This window comes from Mirounga leonina, unplaced genomic scaffold, assembly GCF_011800145.1.
Source record: "Mirounga leonina isolate KUSES-001 unplaced genomic scaffold, KU_Mleo_1.0 Mir_170, whole genome shotgun sequence".
Taxonomy (NCBI): domain Eukaryota; kingdom Metazoa; phylum Chordata; class Mammalia; order Carnivora; family Phocidae; genus Mirounga; species Mirounga leonina.
In genome coordinates this window covers 32,700,088-32,717,598 of record NW_023270433.1, presented here as the reverse complement: position 1 = coordinate 32,717,598, position 17,511 = coordinate 32,700,088, and the positions used below count along the sequence as shown (strand labels likewise).

The following is a 17,511-nucleotide window of genomic DNA, read 5'->3' as shown; positions in this document are numbered from 1 at the left end:
CTGTCTAGTACCAGCTTTATTGCTTCAGGCACGAAATGCCATACTTTGCTGCTCCCTAACATGGGAAAGATAACAACGTGGACATTCCAGAATTGGTGGTGGGGCTTCGATGAGGTCTTGGGTGTAAAAGAAGTGTAATGAGGACTGCCCCACGGGGCATGCTTGCATAAGCTAACGTGGTGATACTTAAGCGTCTGGCTTAGGTAAACTCTCTGGTCACGTTAGGCAAAACTTTTCTGCTCTTTGGGTTTTGGTTTTTGTTCCCTGACCTTTTCTCCCAAGCTGCTGGACATTCTGATGGTGTCCAGGGCCTGGGCTGCACGCAGTGTCTTCTCTCCAGGAAGACAGTCCACCGATTTGAATTCATTATTCTCTGACAGGGGCGGAGGGGTGGGAAGGAGCTCAACCCAAACTGGGTGAGCTGTGGGCCCCGGCTCCCAGCCACAACTCGAGCACCACTCTTTCCTGGGTGGTTCTGCTCTGCATGCTCGGTGTCCCGCACAAGCGGACTGGGTTCTGGTTGCAGCTCGTATGCAGTGATCTGGTGGCCGCAGGTCTACGGGCTCAGCTCGGAAACTGGAGGACCTAAGTCTAGACAGACTTCTTTCCTCTTCTGCAGTAGTAATACCTGTCTCTGCCATACTAGCGGCCTCCTTGACTGCCCCCTACCGGGTTCTCGGGACTTTTTTTTTTTTAATTGAAGTATAGTTGACACACAATGTTCTGTTAGTTTCAGGTGTACAACATTGTGACTCAACAAGTTTATACATTATTCAGGGCTCATCATAAGTAGTCACCACACAGTTGTTACTGCGGTATTATTGGCTATATTCCTGATGCTGTACTTTTCATCTCCATGACTCATTTATCTTATAATTGGAAGTTTATACCTCTTAATCTCTTTCACTTATTTTGTCCATCTCCCCATCCCCCTGACAACCACCAGTTTGTTCTCTGTATTTATGAATCTGTTTCTGTTTATTTTTGTATGCTTATTCATTTGTTTTGTTTTTAGATTCCACATATAAGTGAAATAAGGCTTTCGTCTTTTTGGTCTTTCTCTTGTGGCTGATCTAGCTTGCTGCTTGGTCTTCATCTGCAGACACTGTAATTAATTTCAAAACACTTTTCCTTTATTACAACACAGGACCCCTCTTCCCCCTCTCCATCATCCTACAAGTAATGACTCCAGCCTGCAACCTCCTGGCTAGTGCTTTCCTCTTTATGGCATTTAACTACTTTGTTATGTGAACAGTATTTGAGCTTCTATTGTCTTGCCCCTGGGAAAATGTCAAGGTTAACACTAAGGGGACACAGATACTGCAGGGTAATCTTCAGGGTGGAAACTTTTTTTTTTTTTTTTTTTTACAAGGCAGGAGGCAGGCCAGGAGCTCTGAGAAAGAGCTGTGGGGAATGATTCCAGCAGGTTAAGACCCTATCCTCATTAAGATCAACTGAACTTTAGCTCTTATCTGAGCAGGAGGAAAGACCTTCAACTGCAGGGCCTCTGGTGTACAAAGTAAACATAGTGGAGGTGGATAAAGCGGGTTTTATGCCTGTGTGGTGAGCAGCTTAGCAGTAATTTATGAATGAGTCAGCACGACTACAGACCCTCATCAGGGAACGCTGACCAGTGGGAGGGCCCTTACACAACTCACACAAAACCGTCCTTTCGAAAGAACAGACTTCAGACCTTGCTAACCAAAAAGTTAGCGAGAAGCTTCACAGGGCTTTCTCAGAGCCACAGAGGTGGTTCCGGGTGCACAGGGTCAACTGGCTTATCTCTCCTCTCCATTCCTTTCCAGTGAGGAAGAGGAGGCTCGCAGACTTGACTGGGCCCATCATTCCCAAGGTCCGAAGTGGCGTCTAGTGTGTGGAGGGGACGACCGTGCCTTTGAACTGCATAAGTTCTACTGATAATCTGTGCTCTGCAGTGGAAACCAGAAGGCAAAATGCCGGCACAAAACCCTTTCATGGTTCAGTTCTTTATGCACTAAGGTTTTAGGTTAACTAGTGGTTGTAGTTGGAAATTTTATAAACTATGGTTAATGTGAAGTTTTTCTTTAGTCATAGAAGTTCAGTCTGGTTATTATTTAAAAACTAAGAAGATCCCCAGCCGACAGATCTTACTGAAGATGTTCTAGCAGCAGGACTTAGCCCTGGGAGCCCAGTTTCGGTGGCCTTGCTGCATGGTGTTTCAGGGGTATTTAGAATGTGTAACACAGGAACAAACAGCCCACTCTTCCGCATGGTGGGGAAGCATTATAAAATACTTTATTATGAATTTAATCTTAGGTATTTAGCAAACAGATCATCATTCTTTATTAGCCCTCCTTTAAATTTGAAGAACCTCAAGATTAAAGTTGCCAAATTGATTACTGGGTCAGGAACACAATTTTGCCCTTCAAGAAAGAGAGACTGAAGCCACAGAGCTCTGCCAGGAATCCAGGAACGTGAGATTCCTTTTGCTGGATACAAGGAAATGATGAAAAAGCCAACGGTGAAATTTCAAGTTTCAAAAACCATCCTTTCTTTACCAATCCCAGGCAACAAACATTTCCCTGAGTGTTCTTTATGAACATCTGGGATCTTTTTAAAGTTTAATATTGGAATCGGAAAGAATTTTTTTCCTTACTGAATGCCATCTGCAATGATGTGAAAACCTATGGCCAAATACTTGAAAATACCTTTCCATGTTGCACAGTGGTCCAATGGCTTATGTGAGGTAAAACACTAGAGTGAAATTTCTAGTCCATCGCAGCTCTGCTTACAGACTCCAACCATGTGTCACATCACTTATTAGACAAGTCACCACTGATCTCATGCATGTAAATTAAGCCTCTAAAAGCCAATGGTGAAGAAAATCCAGGTGTTAAAGAATTAGGAAACCCTGGCCAAACCATCCCAAGATGATTATTCTGAAAATGTAATAATGGTGTTTCTGCCAGATCCCTTTTTAACATCATGTGTATCTCTTGGGATCCAGCAAAAATGTTAAGCCACAATGCCCTTGTGCCTTTTAATATACCACAGTGCCAGTTAAACTAGCATTTCTGTTGCTTGGGAGTTATTTTCATGAGTGATTCAGCAAATCTTATGATAAAGGACAGGCCAAAGAGCTGACGAGCACAGACTAAGCTGCGGAGCACTGAGCAGAGGCTTTTGACGAAAAGGGACAAGTCTTGCACACTGAACTGTAATGATGTGGCTGGTACAGGGTAACCAGAGGTGGAGCCAGGGCCTCACCACTATGGAAGAGTGTCTACCAAGGCTGCAGATGGGCCTGGGCGTGGCACCACACTGTTGGGATGGCCAACCCCCCTAGGCTTCTCCTTGAGACACACCTGCAGCTGTATTCTGCATCACTGGAAACTGCAATATAATATTAAATCTGTTGGTCTATGGATGGTCGTGTATGTGTTTCTTGTGGCTAGTGTGACCCGGACATGAACCTGACACGTTGGCCGGAGGCTGGGAAACTACTCCGGCAGTGCCGAATGACCTCACTCAAAATGTGGTTCTATCCCGCGACGTTCATCTCCAAACTGCCCCAAACATCAGTGTCCTCAAGCTAATGTGAATCTTTCAAAGACCATACTTAAAAGCTTAGAGTGTGGGTACTGGGGGAAGCAAAGACTTTTAGGGAGAGATCGCTCACAGAAACCAAATCAAAACTGAAGGTGGGCCACCTTTCAGACCACCTGTTCCATCAGGGGAGCAGGGTTTAGACCTGGGGATGTTGGGTTTAGACCAGGGGATGGCAGTTTTTTCCTATAAAGGGGCCAGATTGCAGATATCTTCGGCTTTGCAGGCCATAAGGTCTCTGTTGTAACTACTTAATTCTGCCATAGATCATATGTAAATGAACAGGTGTGGCTATTCCAATAAAACTTGATTTACAAAAGCAGAAGGCGAGTCACATGCCATGGTCTACAGATCCTGACTGAGTTTCTCAGGCTGCCAGAGATGAGGGCAGGAGTGGATGTAGGTGATGGTAGGTAGCAGGAGAGGCCTGCTTCTGAGGAGTCACCCTCCAGGGCTACAGCCTTCATGCTTTTGCCACCAGGATCACCAGGTCTGCTGACAAGACAAATGACTACTACCAGCCTGCTGCATGGCACAGAAAGGGCATGACCTGGTCACCAGGCTCAAGGCTCTCTCCCCCAGCAGCGCTGGGATCCGACACAGCTCACCTTTTTTCTGTGCTCTGGCATCTTCTGAGTCAAATGTCTCAGGTAAGTGGTCAGCACCCAACTCCCTCTTCCTGGCCCTCTGAAGTTCAGGTGGCCAATATCGTACCCAGTTTACGACGCTGGCATTGCCAGCATTCAAGTTCAAGTCTCTGTTGCTGCAGCTCTGACACTCTCCAGGGTGTGGTCACCGTGAACTAGCTTTGCGAAGGCCTAGGGAAATCCTGCTGCTGCCACTCCCACGAGCACGGCCCGCCCCCACCAACACCCGGCCCCGGCCCGGGGCTCACGGGGAGCCGCACCTGCTGTGGCAGTTCGCTGGGTATGCGTGCCCGTCGGGCTGTGCACTCACATTCCTCTTTAAAGCGGCTCTGGGTGCGACTCAAAGCCAGCCTCCTCCCTTTGTCTTGACATGTGACACAACAGGCTGTGAATCCTTGTCGCTGGCAAGCAGGGCAGGCCAAGATGAGCTGGCGGCACTGGGGAGTGGAGCAGAGTTTGTACTGGTCCCATGGGGCTCCACAGTATGAACATTCTGGGGAAGAAAGAAAAGCCCCAGTTCCAAACACATACATACATGTGTACACACGTAGACAGGCACTTCTCCAGGTCCTAAATATAACTCTTGGCACGGCAGCGAATATACCCCGTTGGGCCCGGGAAGGTTTTAGATGGTCTCCTGTCCTCTAATAAAAATTGCTCCCTCACCCCCACTATTTGTGTGTGTGTGTGGGGGGGGGGGGTCATCTGGGAATTGTCTTCCTGATTCCAACATTCAGTGACCCATTTTTTTCTTTTTCCTATTTAGAAAACAGTATTGTTTCTTCATTCCAAAGCTGGTCAACTACCCCTTAGTTCAATGGTCTTTTTCCTTTAGATCATTCCCTTTTTCATGGGAGACAACATATGTGAATACAAATGATCCCACATCTCTAATCAGCTTCTGCAGTCCACGCCCCTCCTCCCCAAGCCTGAAGTTCTGCTGTTGCTAATGGACACCTCACCACCCGATTCCTAAAAGATTCCCATTATCTATTTTCTCAGCCCATGTTTCCCTGCTGACTTCCTGTTAGCACTGACGACAACATCATTCTTCAAGTCCCCTTAATTAGTATTATCTAAGCTACCTTTGGGCCTTCTCTCTCGCCTTCACACTCACATCCAAGTACCCATCAAATCCTGCCAACATTTCCTCAGTAACATTTCTCAAATCCACTATTTCTACTTATTTATAATTTATTCTCCATCTAGCTCCAAAACAGATTTCGAGTAGCTTTCAGTAAGAGACACAAATACAAGGCCATTAAAATTAATAGAAAGATCAAGAAGAAAGGGGAGAAGGCAATCATACTCAAATCTTACTCACTGTCACACTGGTGATTCAGTCTTAGTCCCTGATCATAGGAGTTCTAGAAAATTACAAGAGCCCCTAGGGTTGTCTGCCTATGACCCTTCTTCCTGTTTGAAACTATGGCATCCAGGGGCAAGAGCCACTTTTCTTGAAGATTACTTCCATCCCCCTTTTACTGACCTCATCTGACACCTGAGGACTTAAAACTACAGTCAAACCACAGGCCTCTTGCGCACACCCTCCCGTGGCCACCCCTGCCTCTTGGAATGCCCCAGCCAGCACTCAAAAGTACCTAAGCTACCACATGTGTCTGTAGACCTCGAGGTTCTTAAAACACACAGGATTTTAAAGGAAACCACATTTTTAAAAATCTGTGATATAGTGAAGATATTTATTAATACATTAAATAAGTAAGAAGACGGGGGTGGAGGGCTAATAACTACTACTTTGAGACAATGATGAACAGAAACGCTATTTGGAGAAGTCTGCAGCAACTGTAATATATGAAAATATTTTGGTTTCTGTTGATGACAAAGTCACTGGTGCATCTAACATTACTGATTTGTTGCTTACATTAACAATCAAAGGAAGTGTGACATAGAGTGTGGGGTGGTGAAAATAAAGATATAATTATTTTCCCATCCAAATTCACACAGAACTGCCAATTCTACAACTCCTGGTTAAGACCCTTGTTTCAGCCTATTAGTTCAACTCCCAGTATAGAGGCAGAGCAAGTGACATCATCCGCACTGTAAAAGACTTGCCTAACTAGTAAACAGGGAGGCTGGGACCCAGGACAGGCCTCCCGGTTCCTGGTCCAGGGTTCTGTCTGTTCCACTGCTGCATCTCCAACTCTGCTGAGAAATGGTCCTACTACGTTACTTCTTTCCCCTGTTTTCTTCTTCACATAACCAGTACTGGCCTGCCTTCCAGAATGGTTCATAGAACGTGCCTGATCACGAGTTTAGGGTCCAGCCTGTGCTGACCTACCTGAGACTATATCACTGTTGTAGGATAAGGCATAACGCTCATCAAAAACAAACAACTTCCCTTTGTAGAAACCATCGGGAAACTCCTCCAGGTACTTGTGGATGCCACCCTTGAGCTGGAACACTTCCTTGCACACTCCCTATGTGAGGAAAAATGAGGAAATTTAAGGAGACAGGCAAAGACTGGTAAGAAGCTCCACAGACGAGTGGCAGGTGATGAGAGCAGTCAGGGCCTTCACTAGATCCTGGGAAGCCCAGCTATTTTTGCTGCCTCCTAAATATAGAAAAACACCTGTTGGAACATATAATGTGCATTTGTTCTTCTCAGGATCAAGCATATGGATTAGGAAAAGGGAGAGGTTAACTAAGCTTTCCCTTCTGTACTTGATGAGGCTCTAAGACTGTGAAGTGCTTTCCCACATCTTGAGATTTAAGAATTTCAGCTTTTGTACTTACAAACTCTATGCTGGAACGATTCAAGGGAAAAACAAATCCCTGGCGGGCCGGGGGTGGGAGGGGGGTGATGTCGGGGGTGGAAAGCTCAACACATGCTGTTGGTGGAGCCTTCTTTACCTCCAAAGCCCGCAGTGCCCCCAAGGGTGTTAACTCACCTTGGCTTTGAGGTAGGCTGAACCCCGCTCACAGCGGATGCCCCCAGTGCAGTACATCAGCACCTTCTTCTCTCTGAAAAGTTCTAGGTTTTTGTCGATGTAGCTAGGGAAGTAACTGAATTTCCTGATGTTTGGGGCTAAGCAGCCCTGGAATCGTCCCTATGATATAGGAGAAGCAGAAGGAAAATTATCAGAAAAATACGCCTGGTAAGAACAAAGCATGTGTCAACCCCGCTCAGAGCCCCTTGGCAAGGGAGCACTCACTAGCTGCTGTTCTCATCCTGCACTCTAACCTTTCAACTTCAAGATCTGGAACTCAGACACAAGGCTGGTGGGCTCTGGGTCATCTTCCCAGAGTCCTTAGGGGAACTGGAGAGGAGGCCCAAAGCCAACTTTATAGGATCCTCGACACACGTCAAAGGTAGGCACATGGGAGCCAAGAAGTACATTATGTGCGAAGATGTCTTTAAGTCCTCTTTTCTTAGATTTTCTCACCAGCTCCTGAGTTCAAAGGCTTGGGTTTTCTCCGAAGCTGTTAGCAGTGGGGGGAGATCTAGGTGACTTGGCCACAGGTACGCACACATGCATCACTTGGCCAACAGGCCATGATGTGGGAAGGGGGAGACCTACCATTTCACTGAACTCGCTTCTGCTCCTTACTTACTATTTTGCTTTCATAGAAGTTTCTGCAGTCCAGTAGGATAGTATCACTTTGTTCTTCATTTGCCTGAGACAAAAACTTTTCTACTTCTTTATGAAATTCACCTGGGGATAAATGGATTCCTAAAACCAAACCAAAAATTTACTTAAAACAAGACAAAAACAAACAAAAAAACAATCACAGCTAGCCCAGCCTGATGACTTAGATGTTGCTCTGTTTCCTTCCACCCAAAACTTTATTCATAATTGCAATGTCTGAAAATAACACTACCTGATGACCATGATGAAATTATTTAGTGAGTCCAGATATCCTCACTTTCCTTCCTCCAAAGATAAGCACTACGGAGACCTGGAGGTTTAGAAATGATTAGTCAAAGAATTTTCCATCCTCATACTTGGTCTAACCCAGTGATAAAAGCCAGGCAGTTGGGATCTAAATTGCCATGTGGGTTTGCTGGTCCATTATACAGCCAGTGTTCTATTTTCAGTGTACATGGAAGAGCCTAGGCATGTATGTGCTTGACCATAGGCTTCTGACTATAATAAAGGCAAGCCCAAGTTCAAGGCTAAGAACCTGAACAGGCAGCTTAAGAGTATAAATTTGTGGAATAAAGTTGGACTGTTCTTTATAAATACCAAAGGGTAAGAAGAATGTGTCTAAATCTGTGTGCATGAGTGAAAGAGAAAGGGTGGCAGGGGCCGAGGGTAGGAGTGACACATGAGAGCAGTGCAGAGGGAGAGAAGGAGGAAAAAGCTAAGGCAGGCAGGAGAGAAAGGAGAGGAAAAAAAGTCAAATCCAGGGAGACTAAAAGGAGAGCACCTCAGTCTGGTGGGGTCCCTGGTCTTCTCAACTCTCTAGAATAGAAATACTCCTGTATCTTTGGAGGTCCAGACATCCCAGTTGATTGTCAATTCGGCAGTGGGGAGTAACCACCCCTCATGGACAGGAGCTCTGGGGATGGCAGTCACCACTCATGGTAGAGCCTGATGGCACCAAAGGAACCTCATTCTGCTCAGAGGTGAACCCCAAAAACCACCTGAAGCTGCCAAGTACCCAGATGGGGCTAGAGGTCTCAGAGCATGGTCAAGGAATCTGGATTCCTACCTGCCCAACCCAGAATTGTAAGGCGAATGTAATGAGGCCAGAATTGATTTGTTATTATCACCTAATGACATGGTCACCAAAACAGGGGGTGCAAAGGGAGGTTCAAAACTGTGATGAGAAGCATGGGAATCTGCTAAGACTTATACTGACAGGGCGCTATGGGGAACCAAACCTGTTCACCACTGCTGCTCTCCTGGCCCTGCGAAGGCCTGTCTGGACAGGGACTCATAGGGATATGTTTACAGCAGGTGCCTTCAAACAACGTGGCCCAAATGACAGCAGCCCAGCATTGCCTGGAGCCCACTCTCCCCCAACCTCCCAAGCAATGGCCTATACCACCAAGAAAGAGCTCTTTAGTCATCTTGCTGAGGTAGGGACACTGTGCAGACACAGCCCTTTTGGGCCCTTCTCTCCTCATGCATGAGTCTCTTTTCCTGGATATTTGTGTCCTACTCGCATTTCTCTCTGGCTTAACCCCTAGCATTCGTTTAAATAGCTACATATTGGAAAGTGAACAGAGACAACCAGACTTTTGTGCTTCCTAATGAAAGAGGACAATACTACCTATCAGTCTTGGGGGGGAAAAGAAGGAAAAAAAGAAAAAAGGAAGTCAAATCTGAATCTAACCAAGTCTCTGGATCTGAGGTATCTAACAGAATAGCCACTGGCCACATGGGGATATCAGGCTCTTGAAATGTGGCCGGAGATGTGCTAGAATAAGGGTGACACAGATCCAGGATTTCAAGTACTTAGTACGCAAAAAAAAGGTAAACTATCTCATTAGTAATTTTTTACATTGATTACACATGGAAGTATTTTGGCTACACTGCATTGAAGCATATTATTAAAATGAATTTCACTTGTTTCCTTTTAAAATGTGACTACTAAAAAACATAAAATTACATATGTGCCTCATGTTATATTTCTATTAGCACTGCTCTAAATCTAACTACCAATCTATAGGAAATACAGAGCACAGAGGAGATGCAATCAGCTTTAGCCAGACTGTGGGAAACTCTATAGACAAAATGACCTAGTTCCTTCAAAAAAATAAACTGAAAGGGGGGGGGGACAAAAGGGAGGCAAAGATATAGGTTAAAAGAGACTTAAAGAGACACAGGGATCCATCACAATGAGTGGACCTTACTTGAACCCTAATGAAAACAAACTTAAAAAATTATGAGATCCCCATGGGTATGGACTTCTTCAAATACGCTAACACACAATTCTGGAAAACACCATGTTCCTCCTTTGCTGGTCTCGCCAATTTTAAGTACTGGCTAGATATTTCATAATAAAGGAATTACTATTAAAGATGTTTTATTTAGATATAATAATGGTTTAACAGTTATTTTTCTTAATGTTTATCTTTTAAAAGTCTCTTTTAAATATTTATGAATGTAATGACATGACATTGGAATTCCCTTGAAAATAATCCAGGATGGGGGAAGGGGACAGGGTATAGAAGAAGGTTGGCAATGAATGAGTAATTGCTGAAGCTGTATGACAGGTACATGTGAGTTCACTGTATTGTTTTCTGTACTTTTTTGAACGTTTGAAAATTTTCATAGTAAAAAGCAAAACAAAAACATAAAACACACCAAACAAATGTCTTTCAACCATCTATGGTAACCATGGGGAAGAAGGGGAAGAGAACATTCTAGAATACTTGCAAACAAACTGCTCTGGATTTGAAAGCCACTTACCTCCTGTAGCAATAAGCCTGTGTGTTATTCAGTTTATGAACTATTTACAAGTAATAATTACACTCTTCCCAGATTGCTACCTTTGGAACAAGAAAACAACTTCTTGCCAAATCATCAAGAAGAATAAGACAGAGCATTCTAAGGGGTGAGTCTTCAATTACCATAAAGCCAAAGAAAAGACCAGTTTAAGCACTGAATAACTGACAGGCTAGCTACCCCATAGCTTTTTTTTTTATAAGTATAATTAACATACAACGTTATATTACCTCCAAGTGTACAATATAATAATTCAACAATTCTGTATATTACTCAGTGCTTATCATGACAAGTGTACTCTTAATCCCCTCTATCTATTTCATCCACCTTCCCTCCAGCAACCACCAGTCTGTTCTCTGTACCTAAGAATCTTTTTTGTCTCTTTTTTCTTTGTTTCTTAACTTCCATACCCCAAAGCTATTTTAAAGAGTGGATTGTTGATCAGAGTGTCTGACTTCCACATTTGTTTCTATATCAAGTTTTGTCCCTCTGCAGAAAAGCAAAATTTTTCTTCTAAAAGCAAGCATACCAGGCTTCTTGTAGGAGATCTTATTGGGACTGATCCCCATGGGCACAATTTCTTCAAATACACCAACACGCAATTCTGGAAAACAGCAAGCCCCTCCTTTGCTGGTCTAGCCAATAAGAAGCAAAACAGAACACAGTCTTACTCTCCCATCTTCAGATATAAGACAAGTGCCAAATACAAGAATTATATCTGTTCTGTAATAATATGATAGCTGAAGTCTTAAGAAACCTCAAAGTAAGAACTAATGTTTTAATGGGAAAAGGGAGTTAGGGCCTAAAGTGTTTCAGATAATTCAACACTAATAAATATTTATTGCATACCCACCACGTACAGAAATGTTAAATTGAAAAGGTGTTTCTATGACTATAAGCATTTAACTATAAAACTGAAACACCACTGAGTGATTTCATTATAAAAGTTTACACCCTAGCTTTTGCTCTGGAGCAATGACCTTTCTTTCCCTACCACCACCAGCACTAACACTAGGTAACGTATTCCCCACCTTTATCACCTACTATGCCAAAGCACAAGGTGACTCAAACAAAGGAGCTCAGCTGTGAGAGCAACAGCTTTATCCCCCATGTGGTATGAAATGCTGGTCTTGTAATTCCAGGTTTACTAAAAACAAAGTGATGCCCTGAAATAGCCAGGTGGTCCCTCAAGTGAGCAAACATATCTAAGTTTAGAGCTAGATTGTGCAAACTGTTATGTCCTTATTCTACAAGAAGGGAGACTGAAATCCAAGAGGGCATTAACTTGCCCAAGACCACATGGCAACTTTGTAAAGAACTGGAATGCGCATGCTCCTTTGACCGCACGCACTGCCTCGCAGCCTCCTGGGGAAGGGGTATTTATCTGGCACTGCTTCTTTCTCCACACTGCCCGCCTCTTCAGGGCCTAGAGCAGGAAGAGGCACTGAGGCAGAAGCAAATGGCTCTAAATCCATTTTATTTTCAATTTCTCTTACCTTAAAATCATCCTTACACATATAATCCTTAAACAAGGGGCAGGAAAGCATGACTTCCACATAGAGTCTGGTGGCCAGTTTGCTTCCACCAACTGTCCCATTGATTCCTTCTGTAGCAATTCGAACCTGGGACACAAGATGGTGAGAGAAAGGAAATGCAGCCTGTTCTTAGCTTAGTTTAAATCTTCCCAGGGTAGAACAGGCTTGTGTGTGTCCATGAGTTTAATGGGAAAAGCCGAGACACAATAAAAGTGTTACCACATGAAGATACCTGTAGCTTTCTAAATGGCACTGCCCACCATCCAGACAAGGTACACAACAGATGTGCACTGGACCAGAGAATGGAATGAATGAAACTTCTGGAAAGCCCCATTTGCTGTCCAATGACCAAAGAAATAAATTTCGAGCTTAACCTAAATCCAGGTCAGCAGATGTAGGATCAAGACTCAGCTTTGCCACTTACTTGCTGTGCGGTCCTGAGAAAATTAACTTACTTCTCTGAAGTAAGTTTGGGGGGAAGCACACGACTGCAAACCCACCCACTGGAATGCAAGTTCCATAGCGGTATGTGTCTCTGTTGTTCACTGCTCCATCACCAGTGCTTAGAACAGTGCCTGCCAGGTAGATACTCGATTCGTATTTGTTGAACAAATGAACGTATATCCATTCTAGAGACTTCCTGGCCTATCAAACGCTGTAGTCTCTTTGAAATGCTTCAGTGGCTAGGGGACTTTAGAACCTGGGTTGAGGCCCCTGCCTTAAGAGGCAAACTCAGGGGGGCCTGCAAAGTTAGTTGTCTTGGTACTACCAAACCCTGTGGATGAGTTTACAGATGGATCACCTTTAGGAGCTGAGCTCTCTAGAGCAAAGTGCTAGAGAGAAAGGACAACACTCTAGTATCATGGTACTCTATGGAAAGAGAGGTCCTGTATTGTTACTACCACTTATATAACAACCATATCTACCAACGCATTAGAATTTGGAAAATGTAAAAGGCTGTCCTTTTTCAGGGCCCAGAGAAGATACTTTATTTGTTGCTCAGTTGATCCTTTAGGGCACGGATACAAATGGGATTCATTTCATAAGCCAATGCCAACTCACAAGCAGTGGCTAGCCAGAGTTCCATGACGAGGATTCTGGATCACATTTAGGCTCCTTGAGAAAGTACTGCAACCTGATAAAGCCTGTTCTGGGTATGGGAGAGGAAAGTAGAAAGAATATGCCATCTCTGCTGTACAGACTACTATCCTACCAACCAACTTCTATTTTTTCAAGGGTCTACACAGAAAAATAGAGGTGAACCAAAGTGTCAGGAAATCTACTCTAAAACTGTTTTTGACTGTGGCAGTTAAAGTACATACTTCTACGTAACTGTCTTCAGGGAAGGCTAGTAAATTCTTTCCTATGTTATTTTAATCTCAAAACCCAAATAAAGGACAAGCACACCTAATCCCTCTATCGCTGGGGCAGAGCAATCTCTAAGCTCATACACTACTAGACTTTCAATCCCTAAGATTGTCCAAGACAAACCGTCAAAGTGGCTCCCTGGTGAGGAAGGCCTTATACCTCAGGGATGGAGAGAGATAGTTAGCATTTATTGAGCACCTACTATGATAGAGGAGCTTTATATTATAATCCTAAAAGGTAGATATTATAATCTCCATTTGACAGAAAAGGAAACAGAAGCTCAGAGAAATCAAGTAACTTGCCCAAGGGCACAGAGATGGTAGGTAGTAGTCTGGGATTCAAAGCCAGATATCAATCATTCCAAATCATGTAATCTTTCCCTTCCGAAGCCTTCAATGTGTCCCCTCAGGTTTCTTGAGGCAAAAGGAACGTGTAGCAATAGGAATCAGAAGCTTCTTTCTAGAATTTTCAAGTTCTCTTCTTTCTCTACCTAAATGCCAATATTCTGCCAAATCTCCCACCAGAAAACTACCTCAGTAAACTGGGCATGTATCACTGAAGCCAAAGGATTTAGACTAAGATTCAGGCAGGTGCTGCCACCTTGTGGGTGGGGACCCTCATTGCTAATTCACCTCAGGCTGGGCTAAGAATAAAAATCTGGCCCCCAAACAAGGAAAGAGATTGATTTCATATTTTGTACATTCAGGTTCACTGTGAGAACATCCATCTTTCACGGTGTTCTCTAAATAGAGGTGACAATAAATGTAATTCATTCCAGGGGCACCTGGGTGGCTCAGTAAGTTAAGTGTCAGACTCTTGATTTTGGCTCAGGTCTTGATCTCATGGCTGTGAGGTGGAGCCCCATGTCGGGCTCCACGCTGGACATGGAGCCTACTTTAAAAAGTTTTTTTAAAAGGTATTCATTCCACAAATGTTTACTACTTTTTTTTTTACTATGCGCCAGGGACTGTGTTAGAGGAGTTAAGGATCTAGCAGTTAAAAAAATAAAAATAAAAAAAAGAGTTCTTGCCCTCTTAGAGCTTCCAGACTAGGGAAGGTCACAGATATTAAGATAAAAGTTACAAAGTGACAAGAGCTACGAAAAATAACCACAAGATGCTATGCAAGAGCGTACTGGGAAAAGTGAACTTGGACTGAAGGTCAAGAAAGTTCTCTTTGAGGAAGTATCACTGAAACTGAGAAGTGAAGACTGAGTAGAAATTTTACAAGCGAAACGGAGTGGGTATGTGAGAGTTCCTTGAAGAGGATTTGCCTGGAAAAAGCCCAAAGATACAAAAAAACCCCAACAAACCAAAACCTTTGTGGGCTCCAAAACCTGAAAGACCGTGTTGCTGGAGTCTGGTGAGTGAAGAATGACATCAGACAGACGGAAAAGGTAGGAAGGGGCCAAATCATGCAGGAACCTAAGGGTATGTTAAGGATCTAGATTTTACTCTAAAGGCACTGACAGCCACTGAGAGATTCTGAGCAGCAGTGTTTAATCTACCTCTTAAGAAGATTCTGGCTGCTGGGTAGAGAATGGGTTAAATGGCAGACAAGGACAGGACAAGATGGTTTAAAAGCTACTGAAGTGGACGAGAGAGTGGTCTCAGGTGGTGGAAGGGGACGGGGAATGAATGAGGCAAGGGATGTTGTAGAGGTAGAAAGGGCAGGGCGTGATAATGAACTGAATGAGGTAAAGGAAGCTTTTGGCACCATCTTTTAGGAAACATGGGTGTGGAAAACATCACTGATCAAACGACTGCCTCGGGGACTTAAAACATCTGTGGAAAAGAATAGGCTTAAGATAGTACAGTGTCATACCCCAAGGGGACCTCAGAATGAACCTAGTTCATTTCCTTTTAAGTTTACAAAACTATATCATCTCTCTCTCTGTTTTTACATATATATGTTTATTTGCAGATATGTATACATATGCATATATAAATCTATGTCTATATACGTGTGTGTGTGTGTATGTAATCATCAAGAATGTTTTAGAAAAGGGGCGCCTGGGTGGCTCAGTTAGTTAAGTATCCAACTCTTGATTTCTGCTCAGGTCATGATTTCAGGGTTGTGAGATGGAGCCCGCCTCTCTCCCTCTCCCCTGCCCCTGCCCTTTTTGAGAAAGAGAGCGTGCAAGTGAGCTCCTGCACAAGGGAGGGGAGGGGGAGAGGGAGAGAGAGAAAATCTTGAGCAGGTTCCACACTCAGCGCAGAGCCCACCACTGGGCTCGATTTCACAACCCTGAGATCACAACCTGAGCCAAAATCAAGAGTCAGACACTTAACTGACTGAGCCACCCAGGTGCCCCACCTCCCTTTAAAAAAAAAAGAAAAAAAGAATGTTTTAGGAAAATAACAAAAACCATCCACAATCTTATCATGCAGACATAATCGTGATTAACATTTTGCTACCTACTACCTTCCATCTTTACACACAAACACTTGTGATTTTGTTACGAACAAAATATGTTCGGTGCTTTATTCAACACTCTCTGAATAGTTATTGTCTGCTATGTGCCAAGCCCTGTTCTAGCACTAAGAATACATCAATTAATTAAGACAAAGTTCCTGTCCTCACCAAGCTTTTATTAGGGAAGACAGATTGTAACAAATTAAACAAATATTATACTTTCAGATGGTAACAAATTCTTTGATATTCTCCGAGCAGAAGGAGGTGGTAAGATTTAGAGAGAGGACCACTTTGGATCAGAGTTCTGAGGAGATGACATGTATGCAGGCAGACATCTGAAGTGAGGAACGGGCCAAGCAAAGATCTAGGGGGAAAGCATTCTAGAGAGAAGGAACAGCAAATGTCAATACCACAAACTGGTAAAAGACCCTGGCGTGTTCCAGGAAAATTAAGAAGCAACTTCGAATCATACTGTACGTATAGTTCCATGAGTTTTTTTCCAGCCAACATAGCAAGAACATCTCCTAATGCCAGGGATTGTACCTGCTGCTGCATACAGCTTAATCGGGACACAGCCATACCCATTCTTACACCTATTGGTTATGGTTGTTTTCATGTTACAATGGCAAGGCTGAGGAGGCTCTGTTTGTTTAGGAAACATATAATTTATTAGATGGACTTAAAAATCAACAACATCAGGGGTGCCTGGGTGGCTTAGTCCATTAAGTGTCCAACTCTTGGTTTCAGCTCAGGTCATGACCCCGGGGTTATGAGATCGGGCCCCACGTCAGGCTCCGTGCTCAGTGTGGAGTCTACTTGGGGTTCTCTCTCCCTTTCCCTTTGCCCCTCCCTGCACTCACACTCTCTCTCTAAATAAAGTCTTAAAAGAATCAACAAAATTGACTTTAGACACTTCTTGAGTACAGACCACAGGAATTTTCTACCAAAGAACAGCTTACCTAGCAGTCCAGATCATAAAGTTGTACACTTTTTGTTTTTAAACAATATACAACGGCTAGACAATTGATAAGAAATACTGCATAATTAACCCAACTGTATCTTGTTAGAATTTCTTCACAATTCCACACACAATTTTAGGGTTTAATAGAAGCAGGAGTGAGTAGTTTTTGTGCAAAGCCTAAAATACTCACTATTTTGCTCTGTAAGAAAGTTTGCTGACTCTTAGTCCATTAAATACTGTCATAAAAGGCAATGCTAATAACTGTTTGGTAGTCTACTTAAAAGCCTTGCAGGATTTCGCAGACTTCTAAGAACCTAACAGTGAATCCTTTTTGTCTCCAGCACATCCTCTGTAATCCAAACTGGAGACAAGAGGAGTCCCACGAAGGATGGGGTGTGAGAGGTGTTACCTTGCCCGTGAGGGACAGGTGTTGACACAGAGCTGTCTGCCAGGCACACACCCAGTGGGGGTCCTCCAGGTCACGGTAGCAGTAATAAAGTAGCACCTCTCCTCCATCACTGCCCTGGCTGCTAGAAGAAGAAAACCACAGGGAAAAGCATCTGAGTCACTGGCATAAAGAACCC

At 43.7% G+C, this 17,511-nt stretch overlaps 2 protein-coding genes across 6 annotated transcripts in view; one reads left to right on the top strand and one right to left on the bottom strand.

Annotated features, from left to right (window-relative positions):
- TMOD1 (tropomodulin 1) overlaps positions 1 to 3,160 on the top strand; it is an 84,018-nt gene extending 80,858 nt beyond the window's left edge. For both annotated transcript variants that reach the window (XM_035016254.1, XM_035016253.1), the window contains one exon: positions 1,806 to 3,160. In XM_035016254.1, the coding sequence (XP_034872145.1) occupies positions 1,806 to 1,870 (65 nt within the window). In that variant the 3' untranslated portion in view covers positions 1,871 to 3,160. The remainder of the gene's footprint in view (positions 1 to 1,805) is intronic.
- The window catches only part of TSTD2 (thiosulfate sulfurtransferase like domain containing 2), a 29,509-nt gene that overhangs the window by 3,876 nt on the left and 8,122 nt on the right, over positions 1 to 17,511 (bottom strand). The window contains exons 4-10 of one of the 4 annotated variants that reach the window (XM_035016251.1): positions 17,337 to 17,457; positions 12,145 to 12,270; positions 11,178 to 11,283; positions 7,806 to 7,924; positions 7,142 to 7,300; positions 6,532 to 6,670; positions 4,493 to 4,725 (exon numbers count right to left, since the gene is read on the bottom strand). In XM_035016251.1, coding sequence (XP_034872142.1) covers positions 4,493 to 4,725; positions 6,532 to 6,670; positions 7,142 to 7,300; positions 7,806 to 7,924; positions 11,178 to 11,283; positions 12,145 to 12,270; positions 17,337 to 17,457 — 1,003 coding nt within the window. Of the gene's footprint in view, positions 1 to 2,249; positions 4,726 to 6,531; positions 6,671 to 7,141; positions 7,301 to 7,805; positions 7,925 to 11,177; positions 11,284 to 12,144; positions 12,271 to 17,336; positions 17,458 to 17,511 lie in introns of those variants that run through there. The other 3 variants (XM_035016252.1, XM_035016250.1, XM_035016249.1) reach the window with 3 other exon arrangements.